This window comes from Bufo bufo, chromosome 4, assembly GCF_905171765.1.
Source record: "Bufo bufo chromosome 4, aBufBuf1.1, whole genome shotgun sequence".
Taxonomy (NCBI): Eukaryota; Metazoa; Chordata; class Amphibia; order Anura; family Bufonidae; genus Bufo; species Bufo bufo.
This window is the reverse complement of record NC_053392.1, coordinates 88,131,458-88,149,377: the sequence shown is the minus strand read 5'-3', so window position 1 is coordinate 88,149,377 and position 17,920 is coordinate 88,131,458. Positions and strand designations below refer to the sequence as shown.

The window sequence follows — 17,920 nt, the reverse complement described above, 5'->3', positions numbered from 1 at the left end:
GAACAGACTGGCAACCTCCGTGCATCTGCCGCAGACTGATCCAGACCCATGTTCAATTTTTTTTGCGGTGCTGAGGAACGGAGAGAAACCCCATGGAAGCACTCCGTAATGCTTCCATGGTGTTCCGTGCCTCCGTTCCACACCGCACCTTGTGGATTGCGGACCCAACCAAGTAAATGGGTCCGCATCCGCGATGCAGTGCACAAACATCCGATGCCCGTATATTGCGGACCTGCTGTTTGCGGGTCGCAATGCGGGCACGGCCAGGCAACGGCCTGTGTGCATGATGCCTAAGCTGCAGTCCACTGCAAGAGCCTTCCCTGGTAACAAAGACTCAGAGGATGGCTTAGAGGAAGTCAGAGCAAGCAGAGATCTTGAGCCTGATAAAACAACTGCGTAAAAACATCACAGGAGCGTCCTGCCTTTCTGTAAGTCTGATCTCTCCCGCCTTATCAGCTTTTTGAGCTCCCTAGAAGAAAACAAACATAGTGGGAAGTAAAGGAAGTGAGGTCACTGCATACAATACTGGCAAAAGGGAGAAATCCAGAACATGTGAGAGAAATGCATCTAGCTGTGCAGCTGAAACAGGCAATAATATGGCCGAAAGAGACTTTAGGGAAGCCCAAACAAAACTGCACCTTCACCTTTCTTTTGTCTGTATGCTAAATAGCTGCAGAGATATGCATATTCATATGCAAATTAGCACATTCGAGCACCAGGGAGCAGGGCTGCATCCTTGGAGCACTGCTTTGTAACACCCCCTGTGCTCTGTACACTCCCCCCCTCACCTTGATTGACAGGGTCAGACATCAGCATGCAGAGGGCAGAGCTGTGTCCTAGCATGTAGATATGTTACATAATGGCTCTGTAACAAGAATTTTGCGGATCGGAAGAAACTGTCACTGATTCGCTCATTTTTATCCAGATCCCACTGAAATTTGCCAGTACACCTGGTTTAATAGGATTGATCATGCTGACAGGGATTCTTTAATCGTTCAGCCGACAGATATTCCTCACAACTCCCCCATACACATTCGAATTAGCCGACAGCTGTTCCTCCTAACTCTCATACACACGCTCAGTTCGGATGAGGGTCTTAAAGGAGTTTTCCAGCAGTACAATAATGAAGCCCTATCCAGGTCATCAATATCTGATCGGCAGGGGTCAGACTCTCGGCAATGCCACCGATCAGTTGTTTGAGGCCGTGGCCATCTGGTGAGCCTTGTGACCTCCCTACAGAAAACCCTTTTAAGATATTGATCATGGTAAAAATAAAATAAAAAAAATAGTTCTTAAAATCCTTGATGTCTGTCAGGTTCAGTGTTCTCATGGAGACTGTGTGTGGATTCCTATCACTATACACATTAGGCTGTGGTCACACATACCTACTTTGATGCAGCCAAAACCGTGCCAACATGCAAAGAGCTGCGGTTCTCACGTGAATGCAGCTTAAAGTAGTCTTATTGGTAATACCCACCATACAGTTTATAGCTAAACCACAGTTTACTGTGCAACTACTTACAACTAAACTGCCTTTAATGCATATACACATATGTAAAGGTGCAGATGCAGTACCCAACAGCATGCAAAACTATCTTAGAAGCATTTGCCGCTCAATACCTGCCCAACCCTGTTTGCAGCACTCCACTGCCCGCTAGTCTACACTCTAGGTGCACCTGTTATGGGCGGTTGTACTGGGAGCTGCTGCGATATAAGCTGGTTTGCCGGGGAAAGGTTATGTCCGCTAATAATTTCTCCTTGGGAAATGTAGTATTATATGGCAGCCATTCAGAGAGCAGTTATCCATGTGATGGCTTAAGTCCACCAGAACATGGGATGCTGCTTAATACTGGTTCTTCACGCTGTATTATAAAGTGGGGCCCCCAAGTAGGAGACCTCAGTCTATGATGTCCAATATCAGAGATCAGCGAATCGATGTGGAATTTGTCCAAGACCAAGACCACCACACAGGCTACTCAGCTAACCAGAGCAATTTTCTCTTGAGACATTCGGTTTCATCTTCTTTTTGGAAAGAGAACTAACTGGCACGTGTTATGTAGAGAAGCGCAATACGGGGACATTCAGTACATTTTACAGGGACCATGTACTTTTGAAAGAACAACTGTCTTTTCTCTCTTTCCTAGGATTCTTTTCTTATTTCGCTTTTTTTCTTTTGACCTCAGCCCAACATTATCAGGTTACATCTAAAGAACTGCAGTAAGTAGCTCAATAGAGCCATGCAATGGCCAAAGGTGTGGTAGAAGCTTTGGGTAACAAGTTAAGAAATGAGGTCTTAAAGGGGATTTCCAACCACATTCAATTCTTCAAAAACATCTGTCAATGACATAAAATCAGTATTTCATACTTTGTAATACTCCCTTTACCCAATCCACTCCCATGCCAATGCTCACCTTACTGTGTTTACCCACTCCCAGCGATGTCATGCGACCACTGCATCCTATCAGTGGCCACAGTGGTGACCTTAGTGGTGTCAACAAGTCACCGCTACATCCATGTTAATTACACAATGTCCAGTCTGGAGCCCTGCAAACAAAGACCGGTAGGGTAGTGGAAGGGAGTTTGTATTTTCTACCATTGTACACCTTTTAAAAAAATGTCCTGGGTTTGGAAGGCCCCTCAAACACAATGGGAAGATACTGGAGAAACACAGGGGTGGAGAATAAGACATCTGGATTTTCTCTGAGCCTTCAGTCATACCTGTCCAATGATGCTGTGTCTATGTGAAGTGGTCATACTGATTCCTATTTCCCTGCTTTTGTCATCTTTCTGTCCGGATTGTTTTTGTCATAGATTTACCACAGCGTTTCGTCTTCCCTCAGCTTTCATACCACTTGCTGCTACATTTACTTCTTGGGAGTCTAAGGCCTTGAGACTGTGGTTTCCATTATGCAACAATTTTGTTCTCGTAACTTGGATTCCTCAGACTGAGTGACTGACGACGGTGCTGCGGGGACAGTCTGAGGACGACCACAAAAATGGGGCTTTGTAGAAATCTGCAGGACAAACAAGTGCTATTTATAAGCAGCGGTTATTGTGCTTGGACGAATCTATAACCAATCACAAGGGTAAATCCTACAGAAAGTCAGGTATCATCACTGTCTGGTACCAGTGTCATCGTGGACATCGTGTACACGTATATACAGTATGTCTGTGTGCAAAGCAGCATTTACTTTAAAGTCTGTGTGCACTTTTAACATTGTCTTTTAGGTCTAATATTTAATTACATAGCTACATGGTGGATGGAGCTTTGCTGGGTGAGGATACTGGGCTCCATACCTGCATAGTCCTGTAATGGACAAACCTGGCTGCCTGGAGCTGCTCCAGCTTACTGTAAACAAACTTAGTACAGCGTTCAGTGTAAGATATGTCTGCCAAAAGCTCCCCCTAGTGGTGGCTACAGACAGCCAGAGCGGCATCAATTAGCTCTAGGGATGGAATTTTGTACAGCGTTGAGCGACAGAAGTAGCAATCGCTTGTCCTCATACTGTGGAGGTGATCGTTGCATGTAAATGCAGCACTTCACCTCCACTTAACGAGTAGTCGACTGTCAGGAAGGAAGCGTTCTGCTGCTCATCGGCCTGTGTAAATGCAGCTTAAAGCCTCATGCAGACGTCCGTGGAACACGGTCCGTGAGATAGCGGACTGGCATTGCAGGTGCGCACGGCATCATAGCAACCAATGACACCGTGCGCTCCTGCAATGCCAGTCCGGTATCTCACGGAACGTGTTCCACAGACGTCTGCATGAGGCATAAGTGTGTATACAGAGATAGCTGTCAGTCACTGATAGCTGTACACTAGGAAGGTGGTCTTAGTGATTGATAGTATTCCCTGTGTAAGTGTGTATACAGAGATAGCTGTCAGTCACTGATAGCTGTACACAGGGGAGGTGTTATCAGTGATTGATAGCATTCCCTGTGTAAGTGTGTATACAGAGATAACTGTCAGTCACAGATAGCTGTACACGGGGGAGGTGTTATCAGTGATTGATAGCATTCCCTGTGTAAGTGTGTATACAGAGATAGCTGTCAGTCACTGATAGCTGTACAGGAGGGAGGTGTTATCAGTGATTGATAGTATTCTCAGTGTAAGTGTGTGTATACAGAGATAGCGGTCAGTCACTGATAGCTGTACACTAGGAAGGTGTTCTTAGTAATTGATAGTATTCCCTGTGTAAGTGTGTATACAGAGATAGCGATCAGTCACAGATAGCTGTACACAGGGGGCCGTGGCGCTAGTGCAAGCATCAGTGCCTTCTCAAACAGCTGATCATCGGGTCCCGGGAGTCCAATCAAATACGGATGACCTATCCAGAAGATAGGTCATCAGCAATAAAGTCTCGGAACACCCCTTTGAGCCTTAATGTACCACTGGATATTAATGGATTAAATCTTTTCACTGGCTATTCAAGATGCATGCTGCCATCCTCCTCGATATGTTCTATATAGATTTTAATTTTTTACATCATCCATAACATAACCCCTGTTAAAGGGGTACTCCCATCACATACAATTGAGGTATATCGCTAGGATATGCCCCCATTGTCCGATAGGTGCTGGTCCCTCTGGGACCCGCACCTACAACGAGAACGGAGCAGGGAGAGCTGTGGCTGGAGGACCCCGGATTTCCCGGGGTCCATACACTACCAAGCGCTGTTCCCATAGAAGTGAATGGGAGAGCACCGCGCACACGCGGCCCCTGCTCCCATTCATATCTATGGGGCAGACGGAAATAGCCGAGCCAGTGCTCGGGTATTTTCGGCGGCCCCATAGAAATGAATAGAGGGCGGCTGCGCAAATATGGAGCAAGTAAATATGGCAGTGACGTTCCTAAATCAAGAGCAGCCCCAGTACTAGCGCAGCTCCAGGCACACGCTTTATATACTGAGATGCCATCGTATTTGTCTGCAATCTTTTACAAATTTTCCGAGTGTTTCGCCTGAAGGACGAGGGAACTGAGAATTCAAAGCCCCAGAGTGAAGGGCAGGGCAGGCAAAGAGATGACAGCGGCTGCAGCAGGATTTAACTATCCACTTTAAACGCTGTCATTTCCCATCTGCTGCAGGCAAGAGGCGAGGAGGAGCGCAGCAGACGGAGAGTTTATATTTATTTATTTCACTAATGCCTCTCAGGCCAGAAATCCACAAGAAAATCCAGGCTAAACCTCTTACTCACTCATTAAAGTAACTCACGGGATATTGAGATTCCAGGGAGCCCCAGCAACAGCACACAGCGAAAGGGCCAAGGTGAGCCGTGCGCAGAGAAAAACATCCAGAAAAGGTATGGAGATTATTCTGAAAACTGATAACGTTTCTACCGAAGCATCTTCAGTGGGAGAAACCTGTAATGGTTCCTAAAGAGCCCTGATGGAGCGATACCTTCCCACAAGCATTTTCATGCCACAGCTCTGCATTCAGGAGACCAGGTATATGTGCCATGTGGAAGAAACTGCTAGGGGGGCATGGGCGTACAACTATTAAAGGGGTTTTCCGAGACTTTGATACTGATGAGCTATACTAAGGATAGGTCATCAGTATCTGATCGGTGGGGGACAGACACCTAGGACCCCTACCAATCAGCTGTTTGAGAAGGCACCGGTGCTCCTGTAAGTGCTGTGGTTCTCTCGCAGCTTACCAAACACAGTGCCATACATTGTATAGCGGCTGTGCTTGGTATTGAAGTGACTGGGGCTGAGCACAATACTGAGCACAGCCGCTATACAATGTAGGGCACTGTGCTTGGTAAGCTGCCTGAAGGCCGCGGCGCTCACAGGAGCGCTGGTGCCTTCTCAAACAGCTGATCCGCAGGGATCCCGGGTGTCGGACCCCCACCGATCAGATACTGATGATCTATGCTGAGGATCGGTCATCAGTATCAAAATTTAAGAAAACCCCTTTAACCCCACCAAACATACTTGCTGTACAGAACGGACAAGCAAAAACAACCAGCAGGCTCTGGTACTGCTGTGGCAGCATCACATATCACACTCTGATGATGTCAGTACTGCTGCAGGAATAGATGTCACCATGACCCAAATGCCATGGGTCTGATGCAGTGAGCTTCTTATTAAAATGGGTTTTCCAAAAGTTTTTTTTTTACTGAGAAGCAGGGCAGCCATCTTGGATGGCGGAAGGTGAGTTCATGGCTCTGCAGCTGAAGAGATGAGAAGGATTTCACTAGGTAAGTGTTCTGTTTGTTTCCCAGTTAATGTGATTTTTTTTTTCTTGATCCGGAGGGTCACTTTAACTCCAGGAAAACTCCTATGGCTAGGAGCTACGCTGAGAAAACCCAGAACTGTACAATGCTGCCATCTGCTGGAAACCTACAGTCACTTCACCAGATTCTAACAGGTTTTAATATTCACTCTATCGTTAAAAAATTTTAAAACAACAACTGTGCCCTAGATTTTTTTTCTTTACTAAATTGGTGGCGGGCTGTGATCAGTGAGAATGTTTAACAGTGATCCTCCTATGTACAGATTTGAAATGTAATACTTAGTAAATGGGTTGTCCGACATAAGTCAAACATCAATGGTAGGTAGGAGTGCGCTAAAAAAACAAAACAAAAAAAAATACCTTCCATTTCAGCACCACGGCTCCTGGACCAGAAGTGACAGGGACCCAATCGATGCAGCCAATTACTGGGCGCTGAGTCATGTGTGCACGAATGGTACATCACTGCCGCAGGCTCTCAGCAATACATCTGGTACGTATACCGGCAGCGAGCTACAACCCCAGGCACAGCCACTGTACTAGATAACATGCCCGAACAGGAACATTTGCTGTCACCTCTATCATCTTCTATCAAGAGAATTTGTTTCCCGTTTCTCCCTCTTTTAAGCTTCGCTCACATCTGATTTAGAGGCTCTGTTTGGGGCGTCAGTATCAGATCCCATTAAGAATGCCGGACAAAACAGCACAGTCTATTGCACCATTTTGTCTGGTAAAAGGACAGAAGCACAACAGACCCCGTCGGGTGCGGATGGTGCCCATCATGATGAATCCGTCTTTGGCTTGCATTTCGTTTTTCTGTTCCTATGACAGAAGAACAGAATGCCGATGCAGATGTGAACAAAGTGACCTCCAGTAGTCTTAAAGGGATACTCCAGCTGCGTGAAGTTATCCTCTATCCACAGGATTGGGGATAACTATCCCCTGGGACCCCCACCGATCACAAGATCGGGGACCCCGTACCCCATGGAGCCCCCCGAAATGAACAGACCAGCTGGTCAGGCATGGGCACTGCAGTTACATTCATTTCTATGGGAGTTCTGGAGACAGCCTAGTACAGCGCTCCACTATCTCCAGAACTCCCATACAGCTGTCGTACATTTAGAACTGGCGCCTCTTCATAACTTCGGCGGATCCACCGCTAGCTTAGGGGTTTATTAAAACCGGCGTCTAAACCGCGGGCCTTAATAAACGTGCCCCTAAATGTTCAATTCTAATCATTTATGTTAGAGAGGTTCATCCCGCAGACCCTGAAACAAGTCATAAATTGTGGACTGTCCGTTTACTGGATCCCGGATTATGGGAATATTACTGTATTGGTTGCATTTTGTCCCCTGTAAGTGAGCTAGTACACACAATAGTTTGCTGAACAAGCTTCTAGATCAATGTATTGCCGCATATTTAGCGTCTATTATTTTCGGCAGTCAGATCATGTGACCCTTGAGGAGACTTGCTGGATCAAACAGCATCTGCCGTGTGGTCGGGCGGAAGTCATTTATTTGTATTCATTCCTATGACAGCCTCGACGTCCGTTTCATAGGAATGAATGGAGGAAATGACTTCCTGCCCACATGGCAGACGCTGTGGGATCCAAACGAGCCTCCTCCGGGGTCACATGATCTGACTGCCGAAAGTAACGGAGGCTGAACATGCAGCAATAAATCGCTATGTATGCTTGGTGAACACATTATTATGTATACCAGCTCTCACACAAACAGGGACACAAAACATTTCTGTCTGGGTATGCCTTATTAAAGGGATTGTCCCATCACAAACACATATCCGCTATCTGCTGGGGGCTGCTTTAGGGTCTGTCCACAGGATATTGTTTAAGTTTCTGATCACGAGAATGGGGACCCATGTCCCCCTGTATGAATGGAGCAGCAGTAATGCATGTGCGCTGCTGCTCCATTCAACTGTACAGAACATAGCAAGACAACATGGAGCCCCCCCCATTCTCGTGATCAAACACGTATCCCCTATTCTGTTGACAACCCTCCCTTTAAACTAAAAAGAATCCATTCTGGACATCTTCACTAATACTTATAAAGATGAACCAACCTCTCATAAATAGTCTTCAGGTTGGTTTGATCGTGGACAGTCTCCGTCTCCTCCAGGTACAGGATCAGCCATGAAGTCCTATACGGCCACTGCTCTGTGAGGTTGATCCAAGATGCCAATCTATCCCAATTAAAAGCAATCAGATTGGCTCTTAGTAACCGTCCTACAAATGGCATAGACAAAAAAAAAATACTGATGAGTAAAAGAGCAGCCACAGAAATGATCTTACATTATACTTCAGGAGAACAGTCATACAGAGCAATGAGAATAAAGACTATACAGCGAAACATACATAGACCGCCATAGGACGGTACTACGTCCTATAGGAGGAGGTCAGTAATACTTGTTGGGTCAGGATCAAATCAAACCTACGGCTTCTTCATTCCGCACACACGCACAGTACCGTATAAAAGGAGACAACGGTGACCTACAATGCAGCTCAATCTCACTGTACTGCAGCCCAGTGGATCCATTGAAGTGAATGGTTCCGCACACGGTCCACAAAAAAAATGGAACGGACACGGAAAGAAAATACGATCGTGTGCATGAGCTCTTATTCTTATGGTTGGGCGTGCCAGTGGTCCAACCCCCACCCATCGAGGTCATGCCCTCAATGTTCAAGTCCCAGAAGACATGGGGTGTGGGGTGTATGGGATCCTTCAAATCTCTGGGAAGATAAGCTGCCGTCAGAGGCATCTAGTAGTGGCTTATAGTCCGTATGGGCTGATTTAACCTCATGTTTACCACCAACTCCTTTAGGCTACTTTCACACTTGCGTTTGATGCGGATCCGTCATGGATCTGCACAGACGGATCTGTTCAGATAATACATCCGTCTGCATCCATTCAGAACGGATCAGTTTGTATTATCTGTAACATAGCCAAGACGGATCCGTCTTGAACACCATTGAAGGTCAATTGAGGACGGATCCGTTTTCTATTGTGCCAGATGGGTCATAGAAAACGCATCTGTCCCCATTGACTTACATTGTGTGCCAGGACGGATCCGTTTGGCTCAGTTTAGTCAGATGCAAGCAGCGTGAGATCTGTTCAGGAAAAGGATCCGCTCAGAATGCATCAGTTTGCCTCTGTTCCGTCTCCATTCCGCTTTGGAGGCGGACTTTGGAGATGGAACAGAGGCAAACTAAGGCATTCTGAGCGGATCCTTTTCCATTCAGAATGCATTAGGGCAAAACTGATCCGTTTGGACCGCGTGTGAGAGCCCTGAACGGATCTCACAAACGGAAAGCCAAAACGCCAGTGTTAATGAAGACTTACCTGTTACGGACACGATGTTTAGTAGTCTTCTCATGGTCTGTGGACTAATGTCACTGAACCAGTCTTCAGTCACCAGCAGTTTGGTGAGGTCAAATGACATCTGACGGGTGATCGTACGCTGCAGCTGCCGCCTTCTATATGTATCCTGGAGAATGAAAATTACTAAATTTAAAATCGAACATTATAGGTTGAAATATCTGCTTTAACCCCTTCCCGACCTCTGCTTACCACAGTGATGTTCTTATGAAACCCTCCATGAGAGCATAAAGAGACTTCCATAGGCTGCAATGTTAATTCATTGCAGTCCATGGGACAAGCAATCTAATGATTAATGGGACTTAATATAAGCGTAAACAAAAAAAGTTTCTAAAAATGTAAATATATATACACAGTGGCCCACGAAAAAGTAGCCTGTCTCCAGCGATAGTATAACAAGAGGAACAAGTAAGTGGATTCTTTTTTTTATTTATTTTATTAGCCACAAGTCACAAAAGATGCAGAAAGTGGTCCCCGTTCAGGCCTCTGCATCTTTAGGCACGTCGGATTCTGTTGGCTGATACTAGTTGTGATGTTCTCCTTGAGTTCATCCAGGGGATGGGGATTGTTAGCGGACACTTTCTGTTTTAAATTTCCCTACAGATAAAAAAAAAGTCGCAAGTGGACAAGTCTGGGGAACGTGGTGGCCATAACCCTTTGCTTACAGTTTGCTCCTCTGTAAACAGTTCATGAACCCGTGCCAGTGAGTTCAGTGACGTGTGGTATGTTGCCCCATCTTGTTGGAAAAAGCAGGACATTTTTCCTTCTGCAGAATCATTGCTGAAGAGCTGCAAATATTATCAGCCAACATAATCGGACGTGCCCAAAGATGCACAGACATGAACGGGGACCACTTTCAGCATCTTTTTTGACTTGTGGCTAATAAAAAAAACTATTAGCCACAAGTCACAAAACAATCCACTTGCTCATTCATATTGTTATATATTATATATTTCAAATAATCCTCCTTTCTCCATAAACATTAAAAAACAATAAAGATAATTTGCACCGCCATGTCCCAAAAGGCTATTAAAATATAAATCTACAGGGTGGGCCATTTATATGGATACACCTTAATAAAATGGGAATGGTTGGTGATATTAACTTCCTGTTTGTGGCACATTAGTATATGTGAGGGGGGAAACTTTTCAAGATGGGCGGTGACCATGGTGGCCATTTTGAATCCAACTTTAGTTTTTTCAATAGGAAGAGGGTCATTTGACACATCAAACTTATTGGGAATTTCACAAGAAAAACAATGGTGTGCTTGGTTTTAACGTAACTTTATTATTTCATGAGTTATTTACAAGTTTCTGACCACTTACAAAATGTGTTCAATGTGCTGCCCATTGTGTTGGATTGTCAATGCAACCCTCTTCTCCCACTCTTCACACACTGATAGCAACACCGCAGGAGAAATGCTAGCACAGGCTTCCAGTATCCGTAGTTTCAGGTGCTGCACATCTCGTATCATCTGAAGGCAATCGTCTATGCTGTGAAGATACGAGATGTGCAGCACCTGAAACTACGGATACTGGAAGCCTATGCTAGCATTTCTCCTGCGGTGTTGCTATCAGTGTGTGAAGAGTGGGAGAAGAGGGTTGCATTGACAATCCAACACAATGGGCAGCACATTGAACACATTTTATAAGTGGTCAGAAACTTGTAAATAACTCATGAAAGAATAAAGTTATGTTAAAACCAAGCACACCATTGTTTTTCTTGTGAAATTCCCAATAAGTTTGATGTGTCACATGACCCTCTTTCTATTGAAAAAAACAAAAGTTAGATTCAAAATGGCCGACTTCAAAATGGCCGCCATGGTCACCACCCATCTTGAAAAGTTTCCCCCCTCACATATATTAATGTGCCACAAACAGGAAGTTAATATCACCAACCATTCCCATTTTATTAAGGTGTATCCATATAAATGGCCCACCCTGTATTTAACCTATACAATGGAAGGTGTAATAGAAAAAATGGCCGATTCACAGTTTCAAATCCCAAAAAACTTCAATTTATAAAAAGGGATCAAAAAGTCATACACACTTCAAAATCGTATCAATAGCACTTATAGATCTCCCTGCAAAAAAATTTATCCTCACACTGTCATGTTTTTACACGTTGCTATTAGGGCTGTGGAGTAGGGAGTCCTGGAGTCGGAGCTGGTTTTAGCTGCAGTCTCCATTTACAGACTCCAGCTTAGAAAAAAATCTCTTATTAATATTGTATAATTAATGTAACTTTCATAGGAATCTTAGAAATGTTAATCTTAAGTATATATTTTATGTTCTGTCAATCTAAGGCCCTTATTTATAAAAAAAAACTGTGATAATCAGGGTGTTCTAGTGGTGATAGATAATCAGCTCTCACCTCTCCAGTGTTCTCTCCTGCCCTTATACTATAACCTGTGATAATCCGGATGTTCTAGTGGTGATAATCACTACTCATCTCTCTTGTGTTCTCTCCTGGTCTTATACTATGAAAAGTGATAAGCAGGGTGTTCTAGTGGTGATAGAAAATCAGTTCTCACCTCTCATGTGTTCTCTCCTGTCTCATCTCTCATGTGTTCTCTCCTGTCCCTTATAATATAGTGTGATAAGCAGGGTGTTCTAGTGGGGATAGATAATTAGTTCTCACCTCTCCTATGTCCTCTCCTGCCCTTATACTATAATCAGTGATCAGCAGGGTGTTCTAGTAGTGATCTCCCCTGTCCCTTATACTAGCTATCTACATGCTGCCCCTAGGCCCCTAGTTATAATGCCTGAAACTGTCCAGCCCATGCTCAGTAGCAAGTTCTTCCTCTAAGGAGCAGAGGAAGAAGGTTCACAACTGGGCATGCCTGCAGGCACCCGATAAGTGCTAGACAGGATAGAAAGACAGTAAGTATTAACCTTTCAACAAACTTTGCATTAATCAGTAGTACAGTGTGTATATGAGGAATAAAACTCTGGCCACTATATCACTAGTATCTGGCAGATTTTAGAAGTTTTTCTCAGTGCTTGCTGAATATCTAGTCTGCAGTTCTCTCAGACATGGTGGGAGCAGACTAGCTGCGGTCCACTGCACACAGAAAGTAGAGGAGATTTCTTATTATTAAGTGCATAGGAAAGTTTTCCATTGTATAGTTACTTACAGGGATTTAAGTCATTTGTTATTATTGTATTCCAATAAATCTTCTTTATGTTCTACCTAAGTAGCCTGATTGATTATATAATGTTGAGAAAAAGACCAATGTTACCATTTTACTACAGGAAATTTGTTATTACTAAAATTATTGGCCATTTATGAAGAAGCCCGAGTCAGATTAGACACTTTGGCTTACAGACTCCACAACCGTGGTTGCTATACAGAGCCAGATGAGTAGACTACACGTCAAAGAATACAAATGGTAAGCATGTCCTATCCAGACACTGAACAAGCAGCGTTAGGGAATGTCAGAGCATGCAAAAAGAAATCTAAATCAGCAATACAAGCAATGGATTTCCAAATGATCCTACATTTCATATTATATGTAAAGTGTAGTGTTCAGTGGTTTTGAGAATCAGAACATGCAGCCAGTTCATGCTCTCCTTCATAATTTAATATTTATATTTACTTGCGACTACAAAGAAATCCCTTTAAATAAGAAACTTTGGAAACTAGGCAGACAGTGCTCCTTTTTCCCCCCCAGAGTCTAGTGGTTACAAAAACTTAAGGCTGGTTTCACACGGGTGTTGCAGAAAAAGATGCTGGTGCGTTGCGGGAACATGCACGATTTTTCCGCGCGAGTGCAAAACATTGTAATGCGTTTTGCACGCGCGTGAGAAAAATCGGCATGTTTGGTACCCAAACCCGAACTTCTTCACAGAAGTTCGGGTTTGGGTTAGGTGTTGTGTATATTGTATTATTTTCCCTTATAACATGGTTATAAGGGAAAATAATAGCATTCTTAATACAGAATGCATAGCACAATAGGGCTGGAGGGGTTAAAAAAATAATAGTAATAATTTAACTCACCTTAATCCACTTGCTCGCGCAGCCCGGCTTCTCTTCTGTCTTCTTCTTTGAGGAATAGGACCTTTGATGACGTCACTGCGCTCATCACATGGTCCATCACATGACCTTTTTACCATGGTGATGGATCATGTGACAAACCATGTGATGAGCGCAGTGACATCACTACAGGTCCTTTTCCTGTGCACAGCAAAGATGAAGACAGAAGAGATGCCGGGCTGCGCAAACAAGTGGATTAAGGCGAGTTAATTTTTTTTAACCCCTCCAGCCCTATTGTACTATGCATTCTGTATTAAGAACCATGTTATAAGGGAAAATAATAATGATCGGGTCCCCATCCCGATCGTCTCCTAGCAACCGTGCGTGAAAATCGCACCGCATCCGCACTTGCTTGCAATTTTCACACAGCCCCATTCACTTCTATGGGGCCTGCGTTGCATGGAAAACGCACAATATAGAGCATGCTGCGATTTTCACGCAACGAACAAGTGATGCGTGAAAATCACTGCTTATCTGCACAGCCCCATTGAAGTGAATGGGTCCGGATTCAGTGCGGGTGCAACGCGTTTACCTCACGCATTGCACCCGCGCGGAAATCTCGCCCGTGTGAAAGAGGCCTAAGACATGTTGAAATCGATTACCAATATTAGTCATCCCTGGGCAGCTAGAAATCTCTGGACACAGGCAGTTTACCTACCAGTGTCAGCTTTCGTGAGTTGACAGATCTCGGAATTCACCAAATGTGACATATACAAACCAGATTACAATCCGTAACGCATGGCCACTGGGTGGAGAAGAAAAGAGCCGGGTGCTTATTAGGGACAACATTCTCTAAACTTGGGTGGTAAACCAGGCATTGTGAGACACGTCAGAAGAGGACCACCCCTCCAATTCTGCTGGAATATGAGCGAGACAACGTGTGGTGCCAAGCTGGAGATTCTTTACTTCTGTTCACTTCTCCATCTCTACACGGCGCATACATCCAGCACAGTATCTGAGGGCTTCTAAAAGTCATGTCATCTAATTGTAAGACTTATCCTTTCCCTCTTACCCGTCTGTTCAAGGCGGTTTTGCTGCCAAGTTTTGCCGTATCTGCAAGACTGTGCTGAGAGACTCGACGATCCGTATCTTCATGGCCTCCTATGGAGGGAACAAAATATACACAGAAGTCACACACACATTCCTCCATGAAACATACGCGTGCACCTCTCTGCATCTACTCAGTACGCCGCTTTGCTGCAAACAAGGAACACTCCATATGCAGAGCTGCTAATTGCAAATCCTTATATTCTGAAAATATATATAAAAAGGATGGAATGGAAGCCAAGTTATACTGCGACAACCCATCAGCCATCTGGGGAGCAAGTCTGAGTAATGCGGTTACAGCATACACCGCCCTCACCCTGTTACCACAGGCTTCTGCTTCATGTACTGGTGAATGTACACTATTTTTACTTCCATCACAAAACAATAAGTATTAACTTAAAGGGCTTGTTAACCCCTGGGTACTTTTCTGCAGACCGCCCCCCCCAGAATGGGCAGACCTGCGGCGGGAATCATACTTACCTGATCCCCACCACCGTGTTCCGGCTCCATCATTTCCCCTTGGGCGCCGCAGGTCTCAGATCTTGACATGGGTCACATGGCCGCTGCAGCCAATGACGTGTCCCCCATGCGTCACGTGAACAAGAGAATAGAGCCCGATGACGCCCGAGGGGGAGTGATGGAGCCAGAACACAGTGGTGGGGATCAGGTAGGTCTGATTCCCACTGCAAGTCCGGTCATGCATGGGGAGGTGGGTCTGCAGAAAGGGGCCCCAGGGGTGAACAACAGCTTTAAGACACTGAAAGGGGTCGGCTCAGGGATAACCTTTATCACCAATTCACAGGATAGTAGATACAATGATGACTGCTAGGAATCCAACCCCTGGGACCCCCACGGATCACGAGAGTCCCAGAGTCCCTTGTGTGAATGAAGACCACTGCTCAATGCCCAGCCTATGGTACAACTTGGCTATCTCCTATAGTGGTATAGAGGAGCTTGCAGCAGTGGTCACACAGACAACCCCACTCACATAGAATATTCCCATTCTGGTGACCAGTCAAGGTCCCAGTAAGACCCCACCAATCATACTGTAAATGTATCACCTATCCGGCGGATAGGTGAGAAATGCTATTCTTGGGTTAACCCCTTTGAAAAGGATCTGTACTCTCTCCAACCACTGTCTTATTAATTCTTGTATTCCCCATGAAACAAATCTGGACCGCCATTGTTTTTAACTACTCAGAGGGACAGTTCAGTTATTCCTCCTGGAAACGTATGAACAGATTTGACAATTTGACAATTCCTCCTGGTCAATGGGGTGTGTCCCTACACATGCCCAATCAGTGCTGGCAGTGTAAGGCTACTTTCACACTCGCGTTTTGGCTTTCCGTTTGTGAGATGCGTTCAGGGCTCTTACAAGCGGTCCAAAACGGATCAGTTTGCATTCTAATGCATTCTGAATGGAAAAGGATCCGCTCAGAATGCATCAGATCAGTCTCCATTCCGTTTTGGAAGCGGACACCAAAACTCTGCTTGCAGTGTTTTGGTGTCCGTCTGATGAAACGGAGCCAAAAGTCAATGGGGACGGATCCGTTTTCTCGGACACAATAGAAAACTGATCCGTCCTCCATTCACTTTCAATGGTGTTCAAGACGGATCCGTTTTGGCTATGTTAAAGATAATACAAACGGATCCGTTCTGAACAGATGCAGACGGCTGTATTATCTGAACGGATCCGTCCATGACGGGGGTGAAAATAGCCTAAGAATGCATAGGAACGCTTCTTATTGACAAGTGCTGGGGCCTAATCAAAAACATCAGCAGCTTTTCCTAGGGCATGGGCTGCTGACATCACTGCTTACTCCACCACAGCGGCAAGGCCCAAAGAAAAGATATATAAAGCTACCAATTATTCTATGTGGGGCACAGAGCGACTTCCAGCTAAAGGTTATAAATGTCCTGTCTCTATTACCATCTCAGTTTTCAAAATATCTGCTTGCAGTCATTTGCTATTATAACCTGTCCTCTCATTTGATGGACACAGGCGCAGGTTTTGTTACAGGACACAGTCCAGATAACCTTATTGTAACAAGCCATGAACCCCTGTGATCAGCAAACGACCAGGACAGCAAGTAATCAATGAACATTTCCACCCATGAGAACACTGGGAGACGATTCACTAACCTACATGTGTCATAAATATGTAGGTCCATTCCTGTTCAGAAACCTCACCCACCTGGATTATCTACCCCCGGCACATCGCCATTTGTAGTTCCTGCCGCGCACATCTTTTTAGCGCTGCTTAATCCGCGGCTGTTCAGGAAGACGGGAAGGTGCACTATATTGCGCATGTAATCGTGTCCGTTAATGTTGGAATCTCTTAGAACACTATTGAGATTCTGGTTAATTGCCTTGATAATAATGTGAGGGTCACTAGCAAAGATGGCGATGAAAGGGCCTTTCGAAAACAAGATCCGCACCTAAAATAAAATAAAATAAAATAAAAAAAAACGCTGAAAATTAATTAGCTTCCTTTAGTCTGTTGCTGATTATTTTCCTGGCTAATTATTCTCCGTGACAATCTGCCTGTGAATTTAATAAGGAAGCAGGACAAAAATAATATGTTCTCTCACTCTCATTCCAGTAAACACATTATCGTAGGTTAAGAACGGAGGCTGTAATAGGAAAATTACATGTCATACGTTTATTGTTAGACTGACACAAAGATGAACGGCAGAACTTGTTTTATTTGTTCATTAATGAGCCATTTTAGTAATGGCAGCAATTTGCATAAATCACATGAAATAAAACAAGTGGTGCCGTGAATAAATTGGATTTCAACCGCACATTTAGAACTTTCCAGCAGGTGGCGATATAGCACAATGACCACTCATGCAAGGGTAGTATCTGCAGCAATGCAATTTTTTTGCCATACTCGGGGAACAGCCAGCTCACAGATAGCCACCGAGAGATTTATTTCTCTTCTATTGTGCTTACAGGTTCTGCTACTCTCTCTGACAGCCCTCTGGGCACAAATTCACAAGCTGGTTGTAAAATCCCCAGCAATCGGCTATCATTATAGAATTAATAGTCGTGTAGATCGTTTGCAGAACTTCCAGTGCTGTTAATTACGGCTGTAAAACAGGCGTAATATGATGTATCCAGCAACAGCTACAAACTGGATTTCACAGATTGTAATTAAAAGACAATGGGGGCTCGCGTGTTACCTACAAAGTCTTCAGATCATCCTATATCAA

General features: G+C 44.6%; 1 protein-coding gene across 2 annotated transcripts in view; it reads right to left on the bottom strand.

Moving 5' to 3' along the window:
• Positions 1-17,920, bottom strand: part of KIDINS220 (kinase D interacting substrate 220) — a 164,566-nt gene that overhangs the window by 61,876 nt on the left and 84,770 nt on the right. For both annotated transcript variants that reach the window (XM_040427504.1, XM_040427505.1), the window contains exons 19-22: positions 16,900-17,143; positions 14,671-14,759; positions 9,588-9,732; positions 8,311-8,473 (exon numbers count right to left, since the gene is read on the bottom strand). In XM_040427504.1, coding sequence (XP_040283438.1) covers positions 8,311-8,473; positions 9,588-9,732; positions 14,671-14,759; positions 16,900-17,143 — 641 coding nt within the window. The remainder of the gene's footprint in view (positions 1-8,310; positions 8,474-9,587; positions 9,733-14,670; positions 14,760-16,899; positions 17,144-17,920) is intronic.